The 26,178-nt window shown below is 34.8% G+C and overlaps 2 protein-coding genes across 3 annotated transcripts in view; one reads left to right on the top strand and one right to left on the bottom strand.

Moving 5' to 3' along the window:
* LOC128986109 (phosphopentomutase-like) overlaps positions 1-26,178 on the top strand; it is a 60,169-nt gene that overhangs the window by 3,573 nt on the left and 30,418 nt on the right. The window lies entirely within an intron of this gene.
* The window catches only part of LOC128986110 (START domain-containing protein 10-like), a 36,450-nt gene that overhangs the window by 7,178 nt on the left and 3,094 nt on the right, over positions 1-26,178 (bottom strand). The window contains exons 3-7 of one of the 2 annotated variants that reach the window (XM_054406249.1): positions 25,390-25,537; positions 23,769-23,921; positions 19,552-19,676; positions 16,532-16,654; positions 1,423-2,328 (exon numbers count right to left, since the gene is read on the bottom strand). In XM_054406249.1, the coding sequence (XP_054262224.1) occupies positions 2,218-2,328; positions 16,532-16,654; positions 19,552-19,676; positions 23,769-23,921; positions 25,390-25,537 (660 nt within the window). In that variant the 3' untranslated portion in view covers positions 1,423-2,217. Of the gene's footprint in view, positions 1-1,422; positions 2,329-16,531; positions 16,655-19,551; positions 19,677-23,768; positions 23,922-25,389; positions 25,538-26,178 lie in introns of those variants that run through there. The other variant, XM_054406248.1, reaches the window with a different exon arrangement.

Raw genomic sequence — 26,178 nt, 5'->3', positions numbered from 1 at the left:
AATGCCCTAAAATATTGGTAGAGAGTTCCGGGACACCCTGTAGATACAGTATTTAGAATATCAAAATGTATCTTACCAAAAATTGTGATCAAATTATAAAAAAGTTAATTTTTTGTGACAGCGAACTTGTAAAATAATTGGTTTTACTACCTTAGATCAAGACTAGAAATTGCAATTAATAAATGCAAATGATGGAAATTGTAAAATAATTAAATATATGAAAATTAATCATAGTAAAATAATCACATATTATTTTAAAACTAACACTAACATTTAACTTATTACTTAAAAAATGCAATAAAACTTCAACTAATATATATTTCTACTTAGAAAATATCACAACTGTTTCAAATCATCAGGTACAACTTATTAAAATTACTGATTAAAAACAATACAATCAAAATGCATACACTGTAGGCCGAAAAAATAAGTTTGAGCAAAACACAAAGCTTACAATAACACCTCTTATCAGTTACATTTTCATCAAACTAAATTTCCACCAGAGAGTTGAGAAAAGTAAAAGACAAGTAAAAGTAGCTTCATAGTTCAAGTCACAGTATATTGGATAACATGTCTAGATGATATGTTTCTTGACACCTCTAAGGCTGGGCACACTGATCCAGCATTTTGCCTGATGCTTGAAGCATTTTGTTTCTTTGCTTAACTCCAGTTTGTGGGAGGATCAAGCATGATTCAGCATTTGGTTTCAAACAAAAATAAATATTATTTTTACTGGTCCTCTATAGTAACGTAACGTTTTAACAAGTGTGCGAGGAAGTCAACGTAGCTGTTGCTGTATGTCAGTTTTTGCAAATGCTGGACTAAATAGAAAGAAAACATTTGGTTAACCCAATCAATCAGATGACAGACATTAAGGCTTTCCTCTCAGAAATTAAATCAGATCCAGGGAAGTTTTTGAGTTATTGACGAATAATTGCTATATACTACTATTTTATTGGACGGGTTTTAAATAACGTAAGCGATATCGTTAGAAATTATTATTAGGTAATGTCGTGACGTGATGGTTATAAATAATGAACTGAGTAACCTTGGTAATTAATTCATTATTTACTACTTTGCACAGGCTGATTTACTATCAAAGTGGTAGCAAGAAAAAATTAACCTACAATATTATTCAATAGAAATTCAAAATATAATTGTTAAGTTTTAACGAAACTTCAAAATTCATTTTTCAAACAAGAGGTCTATTGCATTTTGAGATCCTCTAAGCCATTACTAGTAAGAAGGGATTTGACGCATGCGCAGAACGTTTTGCTCCTTGAAACATCAAATATCGTGCTGTATCAAATCCATTCGTTGAGAGGCTGCTCAAATGTTTTGAGGTGTTGCGAGGTGCCTCGCAAAGTTTGCTTGATCAGTGTGCGGCCGCCCATTGAATACATGGAGCGCTTGTACAAATATTTTGCCTTGCAACCCTTGTTTGAGGTGAAATGCTGCATCAGTGTGCAGCTGGCCTAAAGGCGTCAAAGAATTAGAAGTAAAGAGCTAACGGTAGTTCAATATTTACTTTCACTTGAAAATTCACATGGTTACAGTAGCTAGACATGGAACATAAGATTAGTGAATTTGAGTTTGACTGAATAAAATCATAGGTAATTCCCAAACATATATATACCTCAATAAACATATTCAAAGTTTCGGGATCTGGAATCTGATCCCGTCCTCAGGCGAAAAAAACTTAACTAACACATTACAACTTACAATACACAAACGGCCAACCTAAGTTGAGTAAAGATTTAGGTTAAATTTAACACTTTGACTACTGATCGTTCATAAATGAACCAAAACTATTTCACTAGTAAAGATCAGCTATATGCAATGGTCCATTAGATTATACCAATGCTTACTCATGTGTTTAGACCTACTCCTAGTAGGCCATAAGAAACAAAAGCAACGAATAATCTCCCCACGCTCAGACCACATAAATCATCTAATCACAAAATATAAACTGATGGATGATTGTATTTAATTTATTTGAATAAGAAAAAATACTCAAAAACAAGTTATTGGTCTGTAGTTATGAAATAGTTAACCTCATTTATCAGCCATCGGTATGAGGTGGAAAAACATCATGGCTCATTTAAAAGGTATCAGTCTAATAAATTGAAATGATAATATTACACACAATCGGTAGTAAACTGGTTGTTTTTAAAGCAAACTGTAAGATCACTTGGCTTAGTAAACATTATTTTGTAGTTATTTATTTTTCTCCTTTTTTGTTTTTCCTTTCTTATGTTTTATGAGCGTTGCCTCTAGTTTGGCATCTTCTTCACTGCGATATTCTAGCTCTGCTGGACTTCTCACACACTAGAAAAGGATTTATATTGATTGTTAGGTTGCATTGTTAAGTTATGATGAAATCAAATGACCTAATAGCCAAGCTTGTATTTATTTATGGTATAATGAGAATAAGAATAAGAATATCTTTATTGTCATAACAGTACATTCTTTAACAACTAGCAAAGCTAGAACATAATAGATGACATTGTCAATACAGTAAAGTTATCATAATTGAGTACACCTAGCAATAAGTATCCAGGGAAAAAAATTAATCAAACCTCACAAAAATCATTTTAAGAACATGAATTTATCATTAAAAAATGCGTCAACTGAATAATACATTTTTTTTATCAAAAAATCCTTCAACTTTTCTCTAAAGCCGTCCTTCTCTATTATTTCCTTAAACTTGCTGGGTAGTGTATTGTACAGTTTCCTCCCCATATATTGTGGTGTCTTTTCAGATAGTGTCTTGGATACTGAACATTTGTTTGAAATCTAGTTTCATGATGGTGCCTATGCTGAGTTTTACTTAAAATTTCAAAATTATTTTTAACAAACATAAGACATTTGAGGGATTGACTTTGAGGAGAATGTCATGAGGTGGATGTACTTTTTTTGGACCTTAAAAATTGTATCTGCATGAGATGACATTCCCCAGAACTCAATGCCATAGATTACATTTGGCAAAAAACACCATGATAAATCATAAGCCTGGTTTTTGAGTCAATAACCTCTCGAAGAACAATCATTTGGAAACAAATAGAGTCTAATCTCTTGCATACTTTTTTTGTTAGAGAGGATAAATTTATATTCTTGTCATATAGTACATGCTCCAATCTTTAGGCTATCAAGTGTCTATGTAACTTAGGCCTATATGACTTCTTCTTCTTCTAAGAATGAATGTATTATTCTTCCTATGTCCGGAGTCGGTTGTGAGGTTATGTAATGTCCTCGTTACTTCATATGTGTGCTGTTGTGTAGTAACTATAATAGACAATAAAATGTTCCATATCCACATCATTGCGCGTCATTTAATAACCCTAACAATGGTTATGGGCCCAGAGGCCGTTTGTGGATATGGATATTAATAACTGGAACATTGTGATATCAGTTTGTTCACGGGTTCGCGAGTAACGATTGATCCTAACCTACACATAGGTTGTGCCGTGTGCGACTACGTGAGACTTTTGTTCATAGTTCTGAAGACAGTACCGACAAAAAATGAGTGCTTCTTCAGGTCTACCTATTGTTGAAAAACTGCAGGGGAGGGAAAACTTCTCAACTTGGAAATTTGCAATGAAGGCCTGATGACCTTTGGGATGTCATAGAGGAAACCCCACCGGACCCGATCAGTGACAACTGGAAGAAAAAAGACAAGAAAGCCCATTCAAGAATTGTTTTATTTGTGGATAAGATTAATTATTCTCACATCAGAGACACTAGAACGGCTGCAGAAGCTTGGAACGCCCTGGAAAAGGCCTTTGAGGATTCTGGCTTAACAAGGAAAGTTGGCCTACTAAAAACCTTAGTCACAACCATGCTTGAAAAATGTAAGTCTATTGATGATTATTGTGATAGAATCATAACAACAGCTTTTAAGTTAAATGAAATGAAATTTAATGTTAGTGAGGAGTGGATTGGTACCTTGCTACTCGCAGGTTTGCCTGATCACTACAAACCGATGATCATGGCATTAGAAAATTCGGGAACACCTATCACTGGTGATTCCATCAAAGTAAAGCTCCTTCAGGATGTGAAATCCGAGGACTGGACCGGTGAATCTGCTCTTTATGCCAATAAACAGTTTAGGTCTAATAAGTCGACACCGCTAAAATGTTTTAGGTGCAATAAGCCTAACCATCTAGCTAAGAATTGCCCTCAATCAAATGGTAGTAACAATAAATCTAATAGGCCTAACCAAAACAGTAGGTTTAGACCTAATGAATCTAGATTCTCAGATAGGCCCAATAAAAGTAGGCCTAATGAGCACAAACATGAAAATAGCCATGATACAAGTAAGAAAAATGCTTTTCTGGCTGTAGACAGTCATCGGCGTACCCATAATGAAGGTTTATGGTACTTGGATTCATGTGCGTCCACGCACATTACAAACGATGTAAATAAGCTTAGCAATCTAAAACCAAATAGCTGTACAATAGTTTCAGCAGATGGTTCAGATCTAGTTGCAGTTAGTTCTGGCACTGTAGATCTTGAGCTATATAATGGTAGTGAAGTTGTAGACGTAGAAGCCAATGATGTTTTTCACATACCAAGTTCGGCAGTTAACCTACTATCAGTGAGTAAGATAGTTAAGAAGGGACACACTGTAACCTTTGACAAAAGTGGGGGTTATGTTCATAATAATGAGACAGGTGATTTAGTTGCAACAGCTCATCTAAAAAATGGAATTTATTGTATGAATACAACAGAAATAAAAAACTGTTTTTATTCTGAGAATAAAGGTATTTTATGGCATCGTAGATTAGGCCATCTGAACCGGAAAGGTATGTTAAAGCTGTCTAAAATATCCACAGGCTTAGACGACAATATTGTAGTGGAAGATCCATGCGAGCTTTGCATAATGGGAAAACAGACACGTTTACCTTTCAAACGGAGCAAAATGTACTCTGAAAATATTCTAGACCTTGTACATACAGATCTCTGTGGACCTATGGAAACTGCATCTGTCGGCGGACGAAGATACTTCTTGACATTCATTGATGACTTCTCAAGACTCATGTATGTGTATTTTCTCAAAGAAAAATCTGAGGTGACAAAAATCTTCAAAAGTTTCAAAGCCATGGTCGAGAAACAAACGGGAGCGAAAATAAAGAAAATCAGATCGGATAATGGTGGCGAATACGTCAATGAAGAAATGAAGAACTATCTTTCTTCTGAAGGAATTGTTCACCAACTTACGACTCCCTACTCCCCTCAACAAAATGGAGTCGCGGAGCGAGCCAATAGAACATTAGTTGAAAAAGCTCGAACAATGTTGTTTGATGCAAACTTGCCTAAAATATATTGGGCTGAGGCTATTTCTTCAGCTGTGTACTTAACAAACCGCTCGCCTTCAGCAATCCTTGGAGATAGAACACCTTATGAAATATGGCATGGGAGAAAACCCAGTCTAGCTCACCTGAGAGTATTCGGATGCAACGCCATGGTACAGATACCAAAAACACAAAGAAAGAAATGGGACCCAAAGTCACTAAAATTTATTTTTGTAGGCTACTGTGCATCAACAAAGGGATATCGACTTCTCGACCCTAAGACGAACAAGATTACAATCTCTAGGGATGTAATATTTTTGGAAAACCAAAAAGAAGAGGATCCTGAGACCAGTCAAAAGTTAAATAAGCAAGTTCAGGAGAACAACGTAAACCTTTCAGCACAAATCGAGTCAAGTGAAGATGGATCTGAAGAGAACGAACATCATGCAGAAGATAATCTCCCAAATGAAGATGAAGCTACTGATGATGAAGATTTTCTTGGTTTTGAAAATGAAGACGTACCAAGTGAAGCACCACGACAATCTGATAGACAGAAGAAACCGAAAACTTGGCCTGATCATGTAATATACTACAGTGAAAAAAATGATGATACAGAAATCACCATAGAAGAAGCCCTAAGTGGTGAAAGATCAAAACAGTGGCAACAAAGTATTGACAAAGAAATACACTCCTTGATAAAAAACAAAACCTTTGAAGAAACTAGCCTACCTATAGGTGTAAAACCATTGAAAACTAAATGGGTACTAAAAATTAAGCCCGCATGTGAAAACCAAGAAGAAACTCTCAAGGCGAGACTGGTAATCAAAGGATGTAGCCAGATAAAAGGGATTAATTACGAAGAAACGTTCTCACCTGTGGTGAAATATTCATCCATACGATACCTCATATCCTTGGCAGCCAAAGAAGATTTGGAGATAGATCACATGGATGTGACAACAGCGTACTTGTACGGAGATCTTCATGAAGACGTCTATGTCATACCACCCAAAGAGATCGCTACTTCAAAGGATGGAAACGTTTGGAAATTGAAGAAAGCCGTCTACGGATTGAAGCAAGCTGGAAGAAATTGGAACAGAAAATAGACGAAGTGCTATCTGGATTGAACTTTACGAGATCTCAAGCTGATCCGTGTGTTTACTATTCAAGACAAGGAAATAACCTACAAGTTATTGCTCTATATGTCGATGACATGCTGTTCTTCTCGAACAACAAGAAATCCATGGAAAAGACGAAGAGTACTCTCAAGACTCACTTTGATATGAAAGACCTTGGACCTGTCAACCATTGTCTCGGCATGACCATCACTCGAAACAGAGAAGCTGGAAAAATTTGGATCTCTCAAGAAGACTACACCAAGAAAGTGCTACAGAGATTCGGTATGAGCGAAGCGAAGCCAGTAACTACTCCACTTGATCCAGGCTTGGACTTCACGACAGTAAGTGACGAAGAGACGGACATGGTGAGTGTTCCATACCAAGAAGCTATCGGTAGTTTACTGTATTTGTCACAAATAACAAGACCAGACATTTCTTTTGCTACCAACTTATTAAGTAGATTCAATAACTCTTACAGTAAGGTACACTGGTTAGCAGTTAAAAGAATTTTTAGGTACTTAAAAGGGTCTGTTAATTTTAAATTGGAATTTTCAAGGGAAGAGAATAAAAATGTAATAGCCTATTGTGATGCAGATTGGGGAAACAAAATAAATGAAAGATATTCTGTTACAGGTTGTTTGTTAAAATGTTCTGGTAGTTTAATATCTTGGTTCAGCAAAAAACAGAGAACAGTAGCATTGTCCACTTGTGAGGCAGAGTATATGGCATTGTCATTTACAGTTCAAGAATTGTTATGGTTAAGACAGTTAATCTCAGAGATTGATCCAAAAAATGCTCTGAACCCATTTGATGTATATTGTGACAACAAAGGTGCTATTCAGTTGACAAAAAATTTTGTAACTAATGCTAGATCAAAGCACATAGATATTAGGTATCACTTTTTGAGACAACATGTTGAATCAGGGGTTGTTTGTATTAAGTATCTACCTTCTGAAGAAATGTTAGCAGATGTTCTGACCAAGCCCCTAACAAAAGTTAAACATGAGAGTTGTGTACAACATTTTGGAATTGTTAGGCATAGTTAGTTTAGGGCCTAACATATTCTTTTCTCAAATGCATAAACCTAGCAAAAATGAAACAGGGGCCTAGTAAATTTTTCTGTGTGTTTTACATATTTTGCTGAATATAAATTTAAGGGGTGGTGTTAGAGAGGATAAATTTATATTCTTGTCATATAGTACATGCTCCAATCTTTAGGCTATCAAGTGTCTATGTAACTTAGGCCTATATGACTTCTTCTTCTTCTAAGAATGAATGTATTATTCTTCCTATGTCCGGAGTCGGTTGTGAGGTTATGTAATGTCCTCGTTACTTCATATGTGTGCTGTTGTGTAGTAACTATAATAGACAATAAAATGTTCCATATCCACATCATTGCGCGTCATTTAATAACCCTAACATTTTTGACATAAGTTTTCCAATTAAGATTTGAATCAATCACCATCCCTAAAAAGTTAACTGAGCTGTGAATCTCCAGCTACCTTGAAATATAAAATTGTCATCATCTACATTTTTCTTTTGTTTAGTTTGAAATTTTACCAAATGTGTTTTAGACTGATTAAGCAACAAACCATTAGCTGAAAAGAATCATTTGATTTTGCTTTTAATATTGCTGATGTATCATCTGCATAAAATGTAAGAGTTGAGGATATATTTAAAGGTAAGTCCTTTATATATAAAAGGAAAAGCAGAGGCCCAAGTATCGAGCCTTGTGGTACACCAAATTTAACCCTCTGCCATTTTGAGACGTGTTTAAAGCTGTTCTTAATTACTATCGTTCTTTGATACCGACTGTCCAAATATGATCTTATCCAAGACACCGCCGAGTCACTAAATCCATAATATTTAAGTTTTTCACAGAGAATATCATGTTCAATGCAATCAAATGCCTTGGACTGTTGATATATGTATATAGTTAAGTCCATGTTTAGAGGTATTACTCATAATGTCCATACAGTAAACGTCCATAAGCAACGAGAGAGGGGTTACCAACAACCACAAACGTTCAGACAGAAACAGGTTCATCAGGACCAACGGAACAAATTTCATCCACCGTCACAGCAGAAATCAACTGGGACAGGTAGGCCTAACAAAAGTACAAGTGCTAAGAAGTTTATTTTAAACTGCCGTAATTGTGGGAAAAATCACGGTATTAACAAGTGCTCTGCGTATGGCTTAGTGTGCTATAAGTGCGGTAAAAACAACCACTTTGCCAGTGTATGCAAATCAGCCAAAAAGGTTTGTGAAGTAGGCCTAAGTTTAGATTCTAATTTGAGAGATGTAGCTATAAGGCAAGGTAGGCAAGACAGTTCTTCTAAAAGTACTTGTGCACAAGAATATTTTTCAATTGATACGGTATCGCTCACGTCTGAATGTATACCTAATTACGTGATTGACAAAAACTTTTTATTCAGTAATATATGTTCAGTTAATGATTCTGTTCCTAAAAATTACATGTGTAAATCCAGGGCTAATGAATGGCTAGAGAATTTGAACATTAGGGAACACACAATATCTTTTAAAATAGATACAGGTGCTCAGACAAATATCATCCCAATTGATTTGTTTAATAGGCTAGGCCTATCAAAGGCATTAATACGCACCTCAAATATAAATCTTAGTACACTAACTGGTGAAAAAATACCGGTACTAGGTATTGTAGATTTAGATTGCTCTTTCAACAGGAAAATGTTCTGTATTACTTTTGTAATAGTTGATGTGAAATGTTCGCCAATTTTAGGCTTAAATTCTTGTCGCGTGTTAGGTCTTATAGCAGCCTACAACGGTCAGGTATTGTCTGATGTTAAGAACCAAAGTGTAAATAATATTGTTCTAGGTCAAAATATGCATAGGCCTAATGAAAGGGTACATTCTGTTAGTAGCATTTTGAATGAATACAGCTCACTTTTTGATGGTAGTATTGGTAACATTCCTACAACAGTTCATTTGTCATTAAGTGAAGATGCTAAGCCTATTATTGAACCATGTCGTAGAGTACCATTCGCTTTGTTAAATCCTTTGAAAAATGAACTTGAATTAATGGAAGCTAATGGAATTATTGTAAAAGAAAATGAACCTACAGAATGGGTTCACAGTTTAGTTTTGATAAACAAAAAAAATTCTGGACTAAAGGTAGTATTAGATCCAAGAAACCTGAATAAGTATATACAAAGAACACACTGTCAAATGCCAACTATAGATGAAGTGTCATCAAAGTTTAATAATTGTAAGATATTTTCAACTCTTGATGCAAGCAGTGCATTTTGGATGCTTAAGTTGGATAATATTAGTAGCAAGTTGTGTACGTTTAATACACCTTTTGGTAGATATAGATACCTTCGTTTGCCATATGGTATCTCAAGTGCACCGGATATATTTCATTCTACTGTATCTCAAATATTTGAAGGTATTGATGGTGTAGTCACCTACATAGATGACATTTGCATAGGTGCTCCTGATAAACAAACACATGATTTAAGATTAAAGGAAGTATTAAAAAGAGCTAAGGATTTTAATATTAAGTTTAACTCTAGGAAATGTAAATTTGCTGAGAGTGAAGTTTTGTTTTTGGGTCATCGGTTTACTGAGTATGGTTTAACTCCGGATCCTTCTAAGCTTAAAGCTGTACAGGAGATGCCAATACCTAAAGATCGTAAAGACTTTTATAGATTTTTAGGAGTTACCAATTACTTATCAAAGTTTATTCCAAATTATTCGACTGTAACATCTCCTTTGCGAGTTCTTTCACATAAAGATGTTTTATTTCAATGGAATGCCGAACAACAAAATGCATTTTTGACTTTAAAGTCTTTGTTAGTATCTCCTCCTGTTTTATCATATTATGACCCAAGTAAGCCAATAACATTGTCTGTAGATTGTTCCTCAACTGGTTTAGGTGCTGTATTGTTATGTGGTGATAATCCAATTGCGTATGCGTCTAGAGCGCTCACTAAGACTCAGTCAAATTATTGTCAGATAGAACGAGAAATGCTAGCCATAGTTTTTGGTTGCACTAGATTTCACCAATTTATTTTCTCTAGGAAAGTAACTGTTGAAACTGATCACAAACCCTTAGAATGTTTGTTTAGGAAGCCCATTACTGCTGCTCCTTTAAGATTACAGCGAATGATGCTAAAAGTTCAACGCTATGACTTAATTGTTGTATACAAGCCAGGTAAATTGATGTATATAGCTGATACACTGTCACGTGCAGCACTTCCAGTAGAAGGTAAAGAAGATATTGATGTTTTAGATGAGGACATCATTTGTGAGGTAAATATGTTAAAATCTTATCTTCCCGTGTCTGAAAGTAAACTAAACCTGCTAAGAGAAAAAACCAGTTCAGATAAATGTCTAGGTATTTTAAAGATGTATATATCTAAAGGTTGGCCTCAAAAGCCTGAAGTCAGTAATATGGTTTTACCATTTTGGAGTATTAAACATGATCTTCATATTGTAGATGATCTTGTTTTCAAAAATCAATCTATTGTTGTACCTAGTTCACTTCATAAAATGATGCTTGAAAGTTTGCATTGTGGCCATGTAGGAAAACAAACATGTGAGATTAGGGCACGCAATTTATTGTATTGGCCCACCTTACATAAAGACATTGAAAGTTTTGTAAATAAATGTAGTGTTTGTGCTAAGTTTAAGCCTATGAATGCAAAAGAACCGTTGTTGTTTCATGATGTACCAGATTTGCCTTGGCATAAAGTGTCAGGTGACATTTTTGAGTTTGATAACCAATATTTTCTTGTACTAATGGACTATTATTCTAAATATATTGAGTTAGTATCTTTGTCAGACATAACTTCAAAAACTGTAATCGAGAAATGCAAATCAATATTTGCTCGCCATGGAATTCCTGTTACTTTAGTAGTTGATTCAGGAAGTCAATTCACTTCTAACGCTTTTCACGAGTTTTCTGTGTTGTACGATTTTAAGCTAGTGATAGTTAGTCCAAAACACTCTCAATCTAATGGTCAAGCTGAGTCAGGTGTCAAAATAGCGAAAAATTTACTGAAGAAAACAAAAGAATCTAAGTCTGATGTGTATCTTGCATTGTTAAGTTATCGTAACACTAGTAAACAATATCAACCTTCACCAGCAGAGTTAATGTTTAGTAGAAAACTCAATGGCCTATTGCCACTGTCTAAAAGTAGTTTGCAGCCTAAAGTAACAAAACCTAACAAAATTTTGTCAGACAAGAGAAAAGATTGTATTAAAAAGTACTATGATAGAAATAGCAAAGAGTTACCCTCTTTAAATGTAGGAGACAAAGTGTATTTTAAGAAAACTGTTGATTCACCTTGGACATCAGGAAAAGTAGTAGAAAAAAATAGAATCCCCAGATCCTATGTTTTGTCTGATGAGAAAGATAAAATGTTTGTAAGAAATAGGAAGATGATTAGGCCAGATTTGTCTAATGATACAGTTAATGAAACCATAATGCCTGAAACAAGTCCTAAGTCAGATTCACAAATCAGTTTGTCAGGTACTAATGGTAATAGCCTTATTTCTCCGCAAAGTAGTCCAGTGTTGTTTCAAAGACCAGTAGGCCTAACTCCTAGAATTTCATCAGAAGAACAAATTGTTAAAAGTTTCGATGGTTGTGTAAGCCGAAAGGGTAGATTGATAAGAAATCCAAAGCGGTTGTCTTATGATTAGGTTTTGGTGTATATTTTGTTAGACTTGAAAGGAAAATGTTAAAGTTGTATTTTGGAAAGTTAAAATTTTCAATTTTGTAAAAGAGAGGGGATGTTGATATATGTATATAGTTAAGTCCATGTTTAGAGGTATTACTCTTTGGTCTTTGTGTATTCTCTTTTAAGTGTATTTGATTTCCGATTCAGAATAAAAGATGTCGGCTCATTAACTGCAGCCTAAATGTAATTCTGTAGATGTTAATTACAATTTATAATAAATAGTATTGAAACTTCAATTGTGTTTTTATTTAAAACATGAAACATGGACAGATCACATTACACTCCCATAGTGCTTTGTGATCCCTTCAAAGCTACAACAACCTGGTCAACACAATATGCAACAGCAGATATTGTACTTCGACCGGGCCGAAAACCAAATTGTTCCAACCAGTGTTGGGAAGTAGCGCGCTACAAGTAGCGACGCTACAGTAGCGCGCTACTTTTTTTGTAGCGTTAGCTGTAGCTACGCTACTTTTAAGATTCTGTAGCTTTAGCTGTAGCTAGCTACATTTTTAAAGTAGTTGTAGCGGAATTTTAGCTACTTTTCTCGCTACATTAACATTGTTTGAGATAGTGATTTTTATCATAACCTCAACCTTACGTGAAACAACCTCTTTTAAACTGAGCTAAGATTTTCAAAAAAATTAGGCCTACTTTCTTGGCCTCATAAAGCTGGTTGCAGCTGTTTCATTCCCTATTACAACGTTGTGTGGACATGGAGGCCATTAAATGAGTGTTATCCACATTTTTGGCTCTCATTTCCTTAATTTACTTACTCTATGATTACTGTCAGATAAAATAAAATCGCTAGATGCAGACGACGTTTAAACGTTACCGGTGACAAGAGAAGCTATTGAATGCTTGCAAGTGATTGACAGGGAAATTAGTAATCAATTTAGTTTCTTTATTATATCGATAGTGTTTCAACTTGGGTTTTAATTGAAACCAACACTAAACCTTGAGAAAGCTGGTCCATCAACCTTTGCTTCAGCTGTTGATTGTGGTTCATCTACACAAACCCTTCCTTGGTTAGATTACGAATATTTTCAAAGGTTTACTAAATTAACAGAGAAGAAATTGACTTGATGAGATTTAAGATATGCCTGGACTACATGATAATTGTAACGAAAAAATCTCCATATAACATGAAACTTACATTGAAAAAATAGCTTAGTTTGCTCCTGCTAACAGCTCTTGTATAGGACTATTCCTAGGCTATACTATGGTGTATTAGGAATATATCTGTTTAGTCCTTGCAAGAACAAGACTACTATAGCCAACTTGTTAAATAGCCAAATAGGCCTAAATGTTATTTTTACTTTACAAATTTCAACATGTTTAAATTAAAAGACGATTTCAGAATAAGTTGCTGAATACTGTTTTCTGTACCAACTAGGTTGAAGCACAATTTGCCCTATGCATAATGACAATAAAGGACGATTTCTTGATATTGAAAAGTGTTATTCATAGAACAAGTAACTTATCACTATGGTTAAAAGCTATAGTTTTTAACATTAAAAGAAAAGAAAGGCAATAAACTCCAATTTCAGTAGGCTATAGGCTCTGTAACATAAAAAAGTATTTTTAAATAATCGTTTTACAGTTTTATTGGTCTTAATTGTTGATATAATATCTATACTGTCTATCTATCTATCACTGTCTTGTTTCTGATAGGCTCGATGCTTGCATAGCTACATTTTTATTTTTTGATCTATTATGACTGCCCAGACAAATGTTTTGTCTATTTTTGTTTTACCGGTATCTAGTTTTATTTTCTTGGTTGAACTTGAACCTCATTTGTTGTTGACTTTGTCATATGCATGTACCTTGCAAATTACGGCAATAAAAAGTTTCTGATTTCTGATTTCTTATAAATGAATCTATATTAAAGAAATAAAATGAGCTTTAAAAATATAGTTTGGTTGTATGTCCTTTGAACTTAATGAAATTTACATATAAAAGATGCTTAAAAATAATGCAATGTTTAAAAATAAGTACTAAATATGATGGGACACCCAACTATTTGGTTCTGTTGTTGTAATGTTAGGTTTATAATGCCATCAAATTAAATACAATCTAGGAATAATTTGTTTTCCAAGTAATGTTATATATAATACTGACATTTTTTGTTTAAATGTTTGTTTAATAAAAATGTAGTTTCAATTAATTTTACATTTACCTAATGTGCGTGGAATAAAAAGTAACGTCTTTGAAAAAGTAGCTAAAATTGTAGCTGTAGCTACATTTCATTGTAGCTGTAGTTGTAGCTAGCTACTTTTTCGGAACTGTAGCTGTAGCTGTAGCTAAGCTACTTTTTTGGAAATGTAGAAGTAGTTGTAGCTAGCTACATTTTAAAAGTAGCTTCCCCAACACTGGTTCCAACTTGATGATTTGGAAGTAATACGAGTACTAAGATTTACAAAGATAACAATCTTCTTTCCGCACACAAACTTTATTGTGGACAGTTATCAAACTAAGGCAAGATTCAGAATGTACTTTGATTTCGTCTTGTGATTTATAATAGCTCAAGACAAGTAGGGTGTATGACGATTGTTCCACTGAATATATATCCTTCTCCAGATCCTTGTCAAGAATTTCACTTTTCACTCATATTCAGGTTGTCAAAACATTAAACATGCACACATTAACATTTAGACAAAAAAATAATCAATATAGACTAGTACTACTGTGGCCACAGGCACGCACTGCTTGGTGAACGCTTCTATGAGTCCGGACATGTAAACTGAGCAGTGTGTACCTGTGTCAACAGTAGTGGTCGAATGTATATTTTCATATTTAATGTTTTGATGACCTAAATATGAAAGGAAAGTGATATTCTTGACAACGATTTATATCCACCCTTAGAGGAGGTATTATGAATCTCAAGACAAAACCAAGAATTAACCTCCTTATTTAATTTTTCAGTAGGTAGCGCTTATTTTACAAAAACAGTTAAGTTTGTGATTCATGGTATTTTTTTTATTTTAAGAGAAAAAATTTCAAATTGTATGTTTTAGTCTTTATTTTAGTAGCTTATTGTTAGAGGTAGTGAAATTTCAGTTTGGATCGGTTCCGGTTCGGATAGTTAAGGCTCAGTTCGGATCGGATCGGATAGTTTGACGTTCAAGTACCTAATAAATAAATATTAAGGTTGAAGTTATAATTTGCAATTTTATATACATAAACTACAACATGAATTGTAAACTATGGTACTTTCCTGTTAAAGGGAACATTCATTATTATCGATGATTTTCTCTCTCGATATATCGATAGTTTTGTACTTCTTTACAATCCATTAAAAATTGACAACTGATCTTGTTTAGGCTAAAATATAGTCTATTATATGGATTAAGAAATGAAACTGTTCTAAGCTATCCTAACATAACCAACCAAACTTGCTGTATCCTTTTTAAATTTATAAATTCCGTTTGATAACAGAAAAGGGAAGTGGAGAATATTAAACAGATTTTTAAACGTTCAGCAAGTTTGGTTAGTTTTGTTAGGTTAGTTTAGAACAGTTTCATTTCAATATTCTTTTAAAATTATTGTTTGTTGATACTGATTAATATTTATTTATCGTAGTTGTCAGCTGATAGGTTTCAATTAGTTAATATCGATATATCGAGAAAAACATCATCGATAATAATGAATGTTACCTTTAACAGGAAAGTACCTAAACTATTCACAATGGTGATATTGTAAGTCATTAATCTTGGTTCAGTTACAAAAACTAAAGTTCAAATTTGCAGCTCACTCAACTTCACAAAAAACTATACTGTAGGCCTACCTTATATCTTGATGCAAAAAAATTATATGGCAAGGCCATGTCTCAGTGTTTGTATCTTGATGCAAAGAATTTATATGGCAAGGCCATGTTTCAGTGTTTGTATCTTGATGCAAAGAATTTATATGGGAAGGCAATGTCTCAGTGGCCTTATAGTCGTCATATAAGTCAAAAACGGCAAAAACATAGTCCATCCAGATATGGATAATGGATATCCGACCCGATTTTTCGGATATCCGCACACCTCTACTTATTGTTAAGCTTGAAGGATTTGAAAAATAAGAGATGAGGCATGACTTTTCCCCCAAAACTTGTAATATTGGTTCAAATCGCCTATCATGTTTCAGTATGAAATCGAAAAAAGAGCCATAGCACTTGAAGAATTAGTGCGGAAACAATTTGAACCATCCATGATATTTGGAGGTTAATTATTGTAGTTCTCTACCAAGATAAAAAAAATTGAATTGAAGAAGTTTTTGAATTTATTTCTTTCCACTGTATGTGATTACATGGCAATGAGACTTAATTTCCATACGTTACACCTTTTAGCTGGCTTTCATAGACATGGATTCTTAACATAAAATATAGAGCAACAATCTAAAACGCAGTTACCTCTTGAAGTTTGATTCGAGGAGACACCATCTGCTCTGGGTTATGCCAAGGTTTGTACAACGGGTTGTGACATGCTTTCCAGCTGACGTAGCCTCTGCTGGCTTTCTGCAGGTCTTTGATCAGCTGAAATGATAACAATTTATTTTTTTACCCCTTGACTCCTTTCATGACACAATAAGCTTCCTTGTCTTAGTCTGTAATCCAAATGTTCATCAATTAATTGCTAAAGCTTGCAACTCAAAAAACTGTATAAATAAAGTAATTATATACATTATGCTTAGTGGCCCAGGATCACTTATTGATTAAAATGGTTTATATTACCTGTCCGTCAGTGATCCTACAGGGTGTCTACCAGATATCTCAAATGGAATTCCCGACTTTTTCCCGACTTTTCATTACCATTTTTATATAAATCCCGACCAAACACTCGGTCCATTCTCCATGTTACTACACCTTTTTCCGTCTCGCGGTCACGGTACCTTCGTCAACATATGTTGTCACTTACGACCCAGCGAAATCACTGAAGATCGAAACGTATCACATGCCAAGAAAATCCCGTATTAAATGTAGGGGTGTGTGAAGCAGCAAAACATTTCAACTCAAAGCAACGATTCGATTTAAAAAAATGTTGATGTAACTCGGTTCGAAGCAACATGGATTTTTCTATTCATACTTCTCAGTGGAGTGAAATATCTGTTTTCAATCATACATTAGAAGAACCAGTATTTCTAGAAATATCAGTGAGCTTCTTGCCTATTTCATAATTTTTACTTGCAGCATCATGTTGTTAAGTATGTTACCTATTTTATTTTATCCATTTTATAAATAAAGATATGTTTGGGTGTAAACAAATAAAAACCTTTGTAAGATTTAAATACTGAATCTTTCAATTGGTTTACATTGATAAAATAAGAGGATAGAATCAGAACTACAAGGTATACATAACTTCTTGTATGGCGAAGCAATGTCTCAGTGTATGCCATGTACTTGGATGGCAATAACCTGTATGGCTAAGCAATGTCTCAGTGTATGCCATGTACTTGGATGGCAATAACCTGTATGGCTAAGCAATGTCTCAGTGTATGCCATGTACTTGGATGGCAATAACCTGTATGGTCAAGCAATGTCTCAGTGTATGCCATGTACTTGGATGGCAATAACCTGTATGGTCAAGCAATGTCTCAGTGTATGCCATGTACTTGGATGGCAATAACCTGTATGGCTAAGCAATGTCTCAGTGTATGCCATGTACTTGGATGGCAATAACCTGTATGGCTAAGCAATGTCTAAGTGTATATCATGTACTTGGATGGCAATAACCTGTATGGCTAAGCAATGTCTCAGTGTATGCCATGTACTTGGATGGCAATAACCTGTATGGCTAAGCAATGTCTCAGTGTATGCCATATACTTGGATGGCAATAACCTGTATGGCTAAGCAATGTCTCAGTGTATGCCATGTACTTGGATGGCAATAACCTGTATGGTCAAGCAATGTCTCAGTGTATGCCATGTACTTGGATGGCAATAACCTGTATGGTCAAGCAATGTCTCAGTGTATGCCATGTACTTGGATGGCAATAACCTGTATGGCTAAGCAATGTCTCAGTACTCAGTGTATGCCATGTACTTGGATGGCAATAACCTGTATGGCTAAGCAATGTCTCAGTGTATGCCATGTACTTGGATGGCAATAACCTGTATGGTCAAGCAATGTCTCAGTGTATGCCATGTACTTGGATGGCAATAACCTGTATGGTCAAGCAATGTCTCAGTGTATGCCATGTACTTGGATGGCAATAACCTGTATGGCTAAGCAATGTCTCAGTACTCAGTGTATGCCATGTACTTGGATGGCAATAACCTGTATGGCTAAGCAATGTCTCAGTACTCAGTGTATGCCATGTACTTGGATGGTAATAACCTGTATGGCTAAGCAATGTCTCAGTACTCAGTGTATGCCATGTACTTGGATGGCAATAACCTGTATGGTCAAGCAATGTCTCAGTGTATGCCATGTACTTGGATGGCAATAACCTGTATGGCTAAGCAATGTCTCAGTGTGTGCCATGTACTTGGATGGTAATAACTTGTATGGCTAAGCAATGTCTCATCTCAATGAATAGCTTATATAATTAATGTCAATCATTTGAATAATGTCAATAAGTTATATGGATACTGATAGTCAAAGTAACAGTATCAATGTAACAGTCAACTACGTATATGGATACTGATTCAATGACGTATAGACACTGATTCAAAAAGTTATTTGGATAATGATTCAATACCGTATATAGATACTGATTCCATAACGTATGGATGCTGATTCAAAAACGTATATTATGGACCCTGAATGCCCATGATTCAAATCGTTATTTTGATCATCACTGAATCGAATTGGAATTCCGATGCATTTTCGTTTCATCCCCCACCCCTCAAATGTAATCCCGTCCCAATGATCAGAAATATAAGATCCAGAACATTTTTTTAAAGTTTTGGGACCCGTTCATCCCTAATTTTGAAAGGTTAGATTATTCCCGACTTTCGGCCGAAATTCATGACTTTTCCACGACTTTTCCCGACCTTTCAAAATCCCCGACTTTTTCCCGAATTTCCCGGAATTCCCGACTGGTAGACACCCTGTCCTATTGTTGTTGTCTTAGGCGACCGGTTTCAGGATTAAAATTCCATCATCAGGCTGTTACAAAATGCCATGTCACTCAAATTGAGGTCGTCAGTAAACACAAAAACACACACATACAACACAAAACACAAAAATATGGAGTGGTCATGACTGAGGTGTCCTTGCTCCTCTCCCGTTATCACACGGAGACGGACAGGTAATATAAACCACTTTATTTAATTATATACAACAAAAAATACAAGCTTGAAAAGTATCAAACTATCATACCAAACTGTCCCAGAGGCAGCGGTAAACTTGTAAGCTTTTTCGCGGAGACATACATCAATGGAGGCAAATTTCTGGAGGCCAATTGCATTTTGGATTTGTGGCTGTTTACCTTGGGCCCAAATATCTGAGTGACTCTGTTGACCAGCCAAGGAGGGAGAGTGCCTTGAGGATCAGTCTGGGAGATGTAGCCTAGCTCACAGCCAGGTATGTTAGGGTACGACCGCACCAAATAGCCTACAACCACACACATTAGTACATGAGCTTATGCTTCTCAAAAAATCTCGGCCATAAATACAACTATAGTTCATTGACATAAATGTGTTGAACAAAACCATAAATTAGGAACTGAGAAAGCCATAGTGTATTTGAATTGTCAACAGCATTGAGGTGTTGAAAAACTATTAGTTTTTTACGTAAAACAATTGCAAATCAAAGTACGGTAACAACAGGCACAGACTGGGACCATTTGGGGCCCTCAGCTTACATGCTGTGAAGGGGCCCTTTACGGGAGGATTTTTTTTATTAGGTTCTTGTACACGAGTTTTTTCTCACTAGTTTGGCATTTTTTTTTAAAGGAAGAAATTTAGCTAGGCATTTATAAAATATTAGGGTATTTACTTGGCCTATTATTTATTATTAAAATCAACTTTATTATTTATTAAAATTAAAAAAAAAATTATTTTAAGGAGACTACAACAATGTAATACACACTGTAGAAGTGTCAATATAAGTGTTATAACGTAGTTCAAATTAAAGTGTAGTATTATTCACACCAAAGTTAATAAATTGTGTCAACATTATATGTGTGGTTATAATAATCACAAAGAGATTTTAGGGATTTGAAAAATAATATGTACTAACAAGACAAAGACTGTATAATTAGTAGGCCTAATAAGGAACAAAAATATTGAACTATAAATACACATAACATGATTCATAACACATGGGATATTCACACAAATTACACACATATTCACAACTAATAAGCACTGTCTACAAGCTGAACATTTACTCACAAACGCATACACACATAAGCCAAAAATCTCTTAACGCAAGTATAACTTAACTAGATAGGCTAAACATGCTCCATAGATTTCTCAATTCTCATCCTTATGGATCAGCTGAGGACAATTAATATTGCTGTTAGTTCTGTCGTTCTGTCCAGTGTACTGTAGAGGTTGTGTGTGTTGTAACAATGTGTTTCTTGTTACTTTAGCTATTTAAAAACTCAATTAACCAAATTAAACGATGTAATCATATAATAACTCGTCCCCTAGCTATATAACCGAACAGTAATGCAAAAATCACCAAAATAACCCTAAAATAATAGGAACAAAATTTTGTCAACACTAGTGATCAGTGACACCAACATGAACTAGACTCGAAAAAAGACCTTCAAAATTTACTAGAAAGTCAGAAAGCCCACTTTTGTTGGTTAATTTATGGTTGTATTTACCAGTAATAAATAACCAAGTTATATATTGTTGTTTAAATTCAACCTGCTTATATTTGCCACGTAGTATGCCTTCTTAAAGAACACGATTAAATTATTCTGCTGAGTCTGACAAAATAGGCTACCGGTACATCTTTAGTTAGGCTTAGGAGCCGAGATTTATTTTTACTGACTAAAATAACAAACTTTAAAAAAATCTGGCTACAAAATTAATATGGTGATGGAATGTCTCGTTGTATTAATAGTCAAAGCTATTATGTTTTTAATAAAAGTATGAATTTAAAATAGAACTAGGGGCATGTAGGGACATAAGTCCCTAAAAAGATAAAAATGTAAAACAAATTATGCAATTATTAAATACACAAATTTTCAACCTGTACAGTAAAAAATTTATTTCAACATTCCAAGACATGATGAAAAAGTCTAAATTATAAGTAACGTTATCTCTGGTGAAATTTATATAGTATACCGTACATTGCAGAATTGACTGGAAAATGAGTCCAAATGTATTAATGCTTACTGGCTTAATGATAAATCATGATCAGCTGTATTGAAATAAACAAAAATCAGCAGCAAATGGCTTCTAATGCTATTCTTATGGAGAATATTTTATGTTATATCTAATTTGGTGTTAAAATTTGGGGAATTTCACTATTTTTCCCGCCGTCACGGGATTGAGACCTTTAATTTGAACCCTCTCCTGTCATTCTACGACGTCCCAGTCGCCCAAAATGTTGACGCAAAGAATCGGCTTACGTAATTAATATATAGATAGATTGTCTTTCCAATAGAGCATACTATTGATGCCCTTTCTTTATCAAAATATTTTTTGTAGGCAAGACGATGCAGTAGCTGTAGGGACATCGTGGCTGGTTGACTGACACTGAATTATCTATTGTGCAATACTATCCGTACTCTCTGAATTTTCTTGTGTTAGAAATTTTTACAGTTGGATTTATGTGCTAGCCGTGTTTCGTGCGTTAACGCAGGCAAATACATAGCTGACCTTTGTGTTACTGCTTTTTAGATGCGGCAGTGATTCTGTGGTTGAATTTCGTCAATTGATTTTCGAATCCGAATTATTCCTATCCACTTCTAGGTATCGGTAGCGGCATTGACTCTTGACGATAAATTATTCTCGATACACATACCAATGTTCCAAAATCGGTGGCATCGAGAATCGGCACATCCCTACCGGAAAGATTCCAGTAACTTTTTCTTCTTTTCCTGTCTTTTTGCGCTGTCTTTATGCTGAGTAATCAGCTGATATGAAAGAGCATCACTTGGCCGTTGTCTGCTAACCACAACACAAGTCACCGAGCAGACGATGTATTACACTACAACAACGTAACTCAACTTACAATAGGCTACAGTATGTTGTATGCCTTTATATAAACGGCAAGATACAAACAGTTGTCAAACACAGTTCACAGTTCTCAGGGGTTTGGTCTCACTCAGGGGTTTGGAAAACGTAAACAAAACTTTGCTAAGAACATTTGATAACTTCTAACTAGTAACAACATTTTTTTGTAATTATTAAGCGAGAAGGGGACCCTTCAGAGCCCCTCGGGCAGGGGGCCCTCCGCGATCGCGTACCTGCGGACCTAGCCAGTCTGGGCCTGGGTAACAATTTTAACCTCAAGTTACCAAACCCAAAAAATGTAGACAAAAATGAAACTCGATTCTTAAAAAGTGTCTAAAACATAGACAATGTCCTGAGAAATTACTAATGTAGCTGCTTTGAAAATAAAACACAAAAAACACTGTTTAAACAATACAAAATGGATTAGCCTACACTCTACAGTATAGTGTATTTAACAATAAATATGGTAAAGGGGTCTGTTTGAAGCTTGATACATGGTTTTTGAAACAAACACAGAGGTTTGAGAAGATTTACATTTACATTTGAGAAGACTAAACATTTAATCTCTCGTAACTTCTCTTGTGAAATGCCACTGGTGTAAAAAAAAAAAGATTTATCAAATTATTTAGTAAAATAAAAAGCTATGAAAGAAACAAAAATGGAAAAATACTTAAACATATTCGGGCCTCGAGCCCTTTACTAAGAATATGTTACATAAGTGTTATTACAAAATCTTGGTACCCAATGGCTATGTTGGGTTTTAGCGAATTCCCCTATAGGGGAGTAGCTATTACCGTAGGTGGCACGGTAAGACCTAGACCCGGGACCGATTTACTTTTTCATTTTGATGTCCCCAGAGGCCAAAAACACCATTCGTTCAAATTTTTATATATGTATATATATATATATATATATAGACTTAAACTTGAGTAATTTTTGTCCGATTTTGATGAAAGTTGGTTTAAAGGTGTAAAGCGGGATAAACTTGAATGAGTTCGCGAACCAGCATGATCGGACCATGGGAACGAGGCTTTGCGGGGGGTTTTATGGGGTAAAAATTGGTTTTTCTCACTTTTGACCCTCAAAACACAAAATTTCTCTTTAGACCTTTTTAAAGAGCTTAAAAAAACAATTAATTTAGTATATGAAAGTATTTTTGTTCGATTATTAGTAACGGAGAAAATTAAAAAAAAATTGTAAATTTAAAATTCCCATGTTATTCTTATGGAGAATATTGTCAAATGTTGTAGTTTGCTTGCTTATGGATATATTTTGTATTTTGATCAAATTTATTTATTTTATACTAAGCTATCAATATTTTACAAAAAAACACACTTTATTAGTTTCCTTGTAGCAGCAAACCTAGGTACTCGTTAAACCTAATGTTATTAAAATATATTTATTTGAAAATCAATTAAGACAAATGGAAATTCGCTTAGTCGGCAGGTTTGCTGCGGCGGGGGTATTTTCTAAAAATCTAGAGAACATAGCCTATGGTTTTAATTATTACCAGTGAGGTAGGAGGTGGCCCGTATAAAGCCCTGACGTGGAGGGTGCTGACAATGGTAGACAGAATGGTTGAGGATATACTTCTCGTTACCCAGGTCTAACCATGACCTCTGCAAGACAAAGTCTCTGTTGCCAAGGGGAGTGGGGCAAGACACTGCAATACACAAGTGACAGTCATAAAGTGTAATGTACATGTAATACAACCTTTATTCTTTGTATCGTTCATTTTGGATAATGTAAGTAGACTTCCTCTAGTAAAATTTAAGGACTTTTTTATGTTTGATATTCAGTAGGTAGGCATAATGCTTGAAAGTTTCAATGACAAATTTATGTTTTTCCCTAATTTTTAAGAGCAAATTTGACTGTTTGTATTTTTTAAATTTTTACTACAGGACAAAAAAGTAGTCTAGTAAAGTAACAAATTTGTTCTTTTTAAGGTGATAATTTTAAAGTGGTAAAATGATCAATTGTTACCGGATGTCTCAAATATACCTGAAATAATCTCCAACTAGTCAAAGAGGGAGATAAATCTATGATGAAGAATGGTTAAACATTTGTACTGTTCTGTTATGTTTTGGTGTTGTAATACAATTGATTTAACAACAATAACAGTACAGACAGACAAAACCCAGGCCGCATTCATTGTTTATTCGATATTTATTTTATTCATCCACAAGTGCTATGTTACATGTTTTGTATGATTAACACTTTGAATGCGGCCTACTGCTACATCAGTTCTAGAGTGTGCTCGCCTTCCAAATATTGCATCTGTCTGAGCCCAGCACTCGGCCGGCGACAATGTGATTGTTGTCAGGCTGTAGCTTAGAATACAAGCTTTATTTTGGTGTAGGTTGGTACTAAACATTCCCCGTCTGGCAATGCTTTTTTCCCGTTTTCGGGGATTTTCTCTATTTAAGCCATATTACAAAGACTCCATGGTTATTGATCCAGGCAGTGCTGCTACCTTTGGGTGTTTCAGTGAACTGCGTCCACTTTCGGGGTAACGCAGAACAATCACTATTGCTCTTTTGTGATTCGTCTTACTGAGATCTTTCAATGCCAATAGCGACCGCTGATTAAGTAGCGCGCCGGGGCTCCACCCAGGCCTCACCGCAGTTTAGGAGCGCCTGTGTAAAGGTTTTCAGCAGTCAACGTGTTAAGCTACTAACGAAGCCCAGAGCTGAACTCCCATTCACAAAACTGAATTTGACATATTGTAATGAAACTTGTTCTAAACTTCATTCCTCACTCATCCTTAACTCATATTTGGTTTTAAACACACACCGACGGCTTCCCATCTCAATAATTGACAATTGATAACCTCCACACGTTAATCATTTGAGCTGATTGATGGCTTGGTGAGAAACATACCTTACATTATCTAACCATTCACAGACTAAGCAATACAGTTTGATTTTTAGTGATGGCTAATCAATTGTTAACAACTTTCATACTTAAAAGTTGTATCTATTAATTTTAAGCTAATAAATTTAGGCTCTAATACATTGCTTAGTTGGTTGAAAAAATAATAGGAAAAGTAGGCCGAATTTTTACATTTTACTTGACATTTTAACATTTTAACATTGACTATATAAGTTAAAGATAGTTTAAACCATCATTACTTGAGTAGTAGCCGACATCGTTGTTTGGATTCAGACAGCCGATGTCTTTAGCTTCAATCATATGTTGGTCCCAGACCTTTCTGTATTCAGGGTCATGGAGGACATCATACAGGAGCTCAGCATTAATATCCGTGAATTCAGCTTTCACCTAAAACTCTCATAATTTTGTAAAAAGTACTTTTAGCTTTAAACACTCTAGATTGCTAAAACATTCATCCAAACTAGGGATGGTCAAGTCTCGAAATTTCGGGAAATTTTCGGGAAATTTTAAATCTCGTTACACGAGACGAGATTTCTTTATGGCGGAGATTTTTATCGAGACGAGAATAAAAAAAAAAAAAAAAAAAAATTAAAAACGCCTGCAGAAAGTCAATGCAATACCCGCAATACAGGAGCGTGTTGTAGTTGCGTTTCCTTTGCGAAGGCGTTCTTATTTAATTAATTCTTCAAATGTAAATATTACTTTATTTTAATTACATTTGAGAAGTTTTGTTAAGTGTTAGCAGTGTGAGGAATGTTTTATTACTATAAAAAAAGTCAAAACAAGTAACTATTTTATAAAAATTAATATTTTATTTTATGATTTATTTTATTTTAGGATAAGTTGAACTCTATCCTAACTGATATCACTATGTTTCCTAATCGTAGGCATTTTTAATAATTTAGGCGTGATTAATAAAAAAATGTTATGCTGATGTTTTTTAATAAAAGATTGTAAATATTCTTGCCTATTATAATTATTTTTGTATTTAAACAGTCATCTAACAATGTTACAAAATCAGGTAAAAA

Source organism: Macrosteles quadrilineatus, unplaced genomic scaffold (assembly GCF_028750875.1).
Source record: "Macrosteles quadrilineatus isolate MER2022 unplaced genomic scaffold, UCM_ALF_1.0 Scaffold_2__2_contigs__length_208266976, whole genome shotgun sequence".
In the NCBI taxonomy this organism is placed as follows: Eukaryota; Metazoa; Arthropoda; class Insecta; order Hemiptera; family Cicadellidae; genus Macrosteles; species Macrosteles quadrilineatus.
This window is presented reverse-complemented; position numbering and strand designations above follow the sequence as displayed.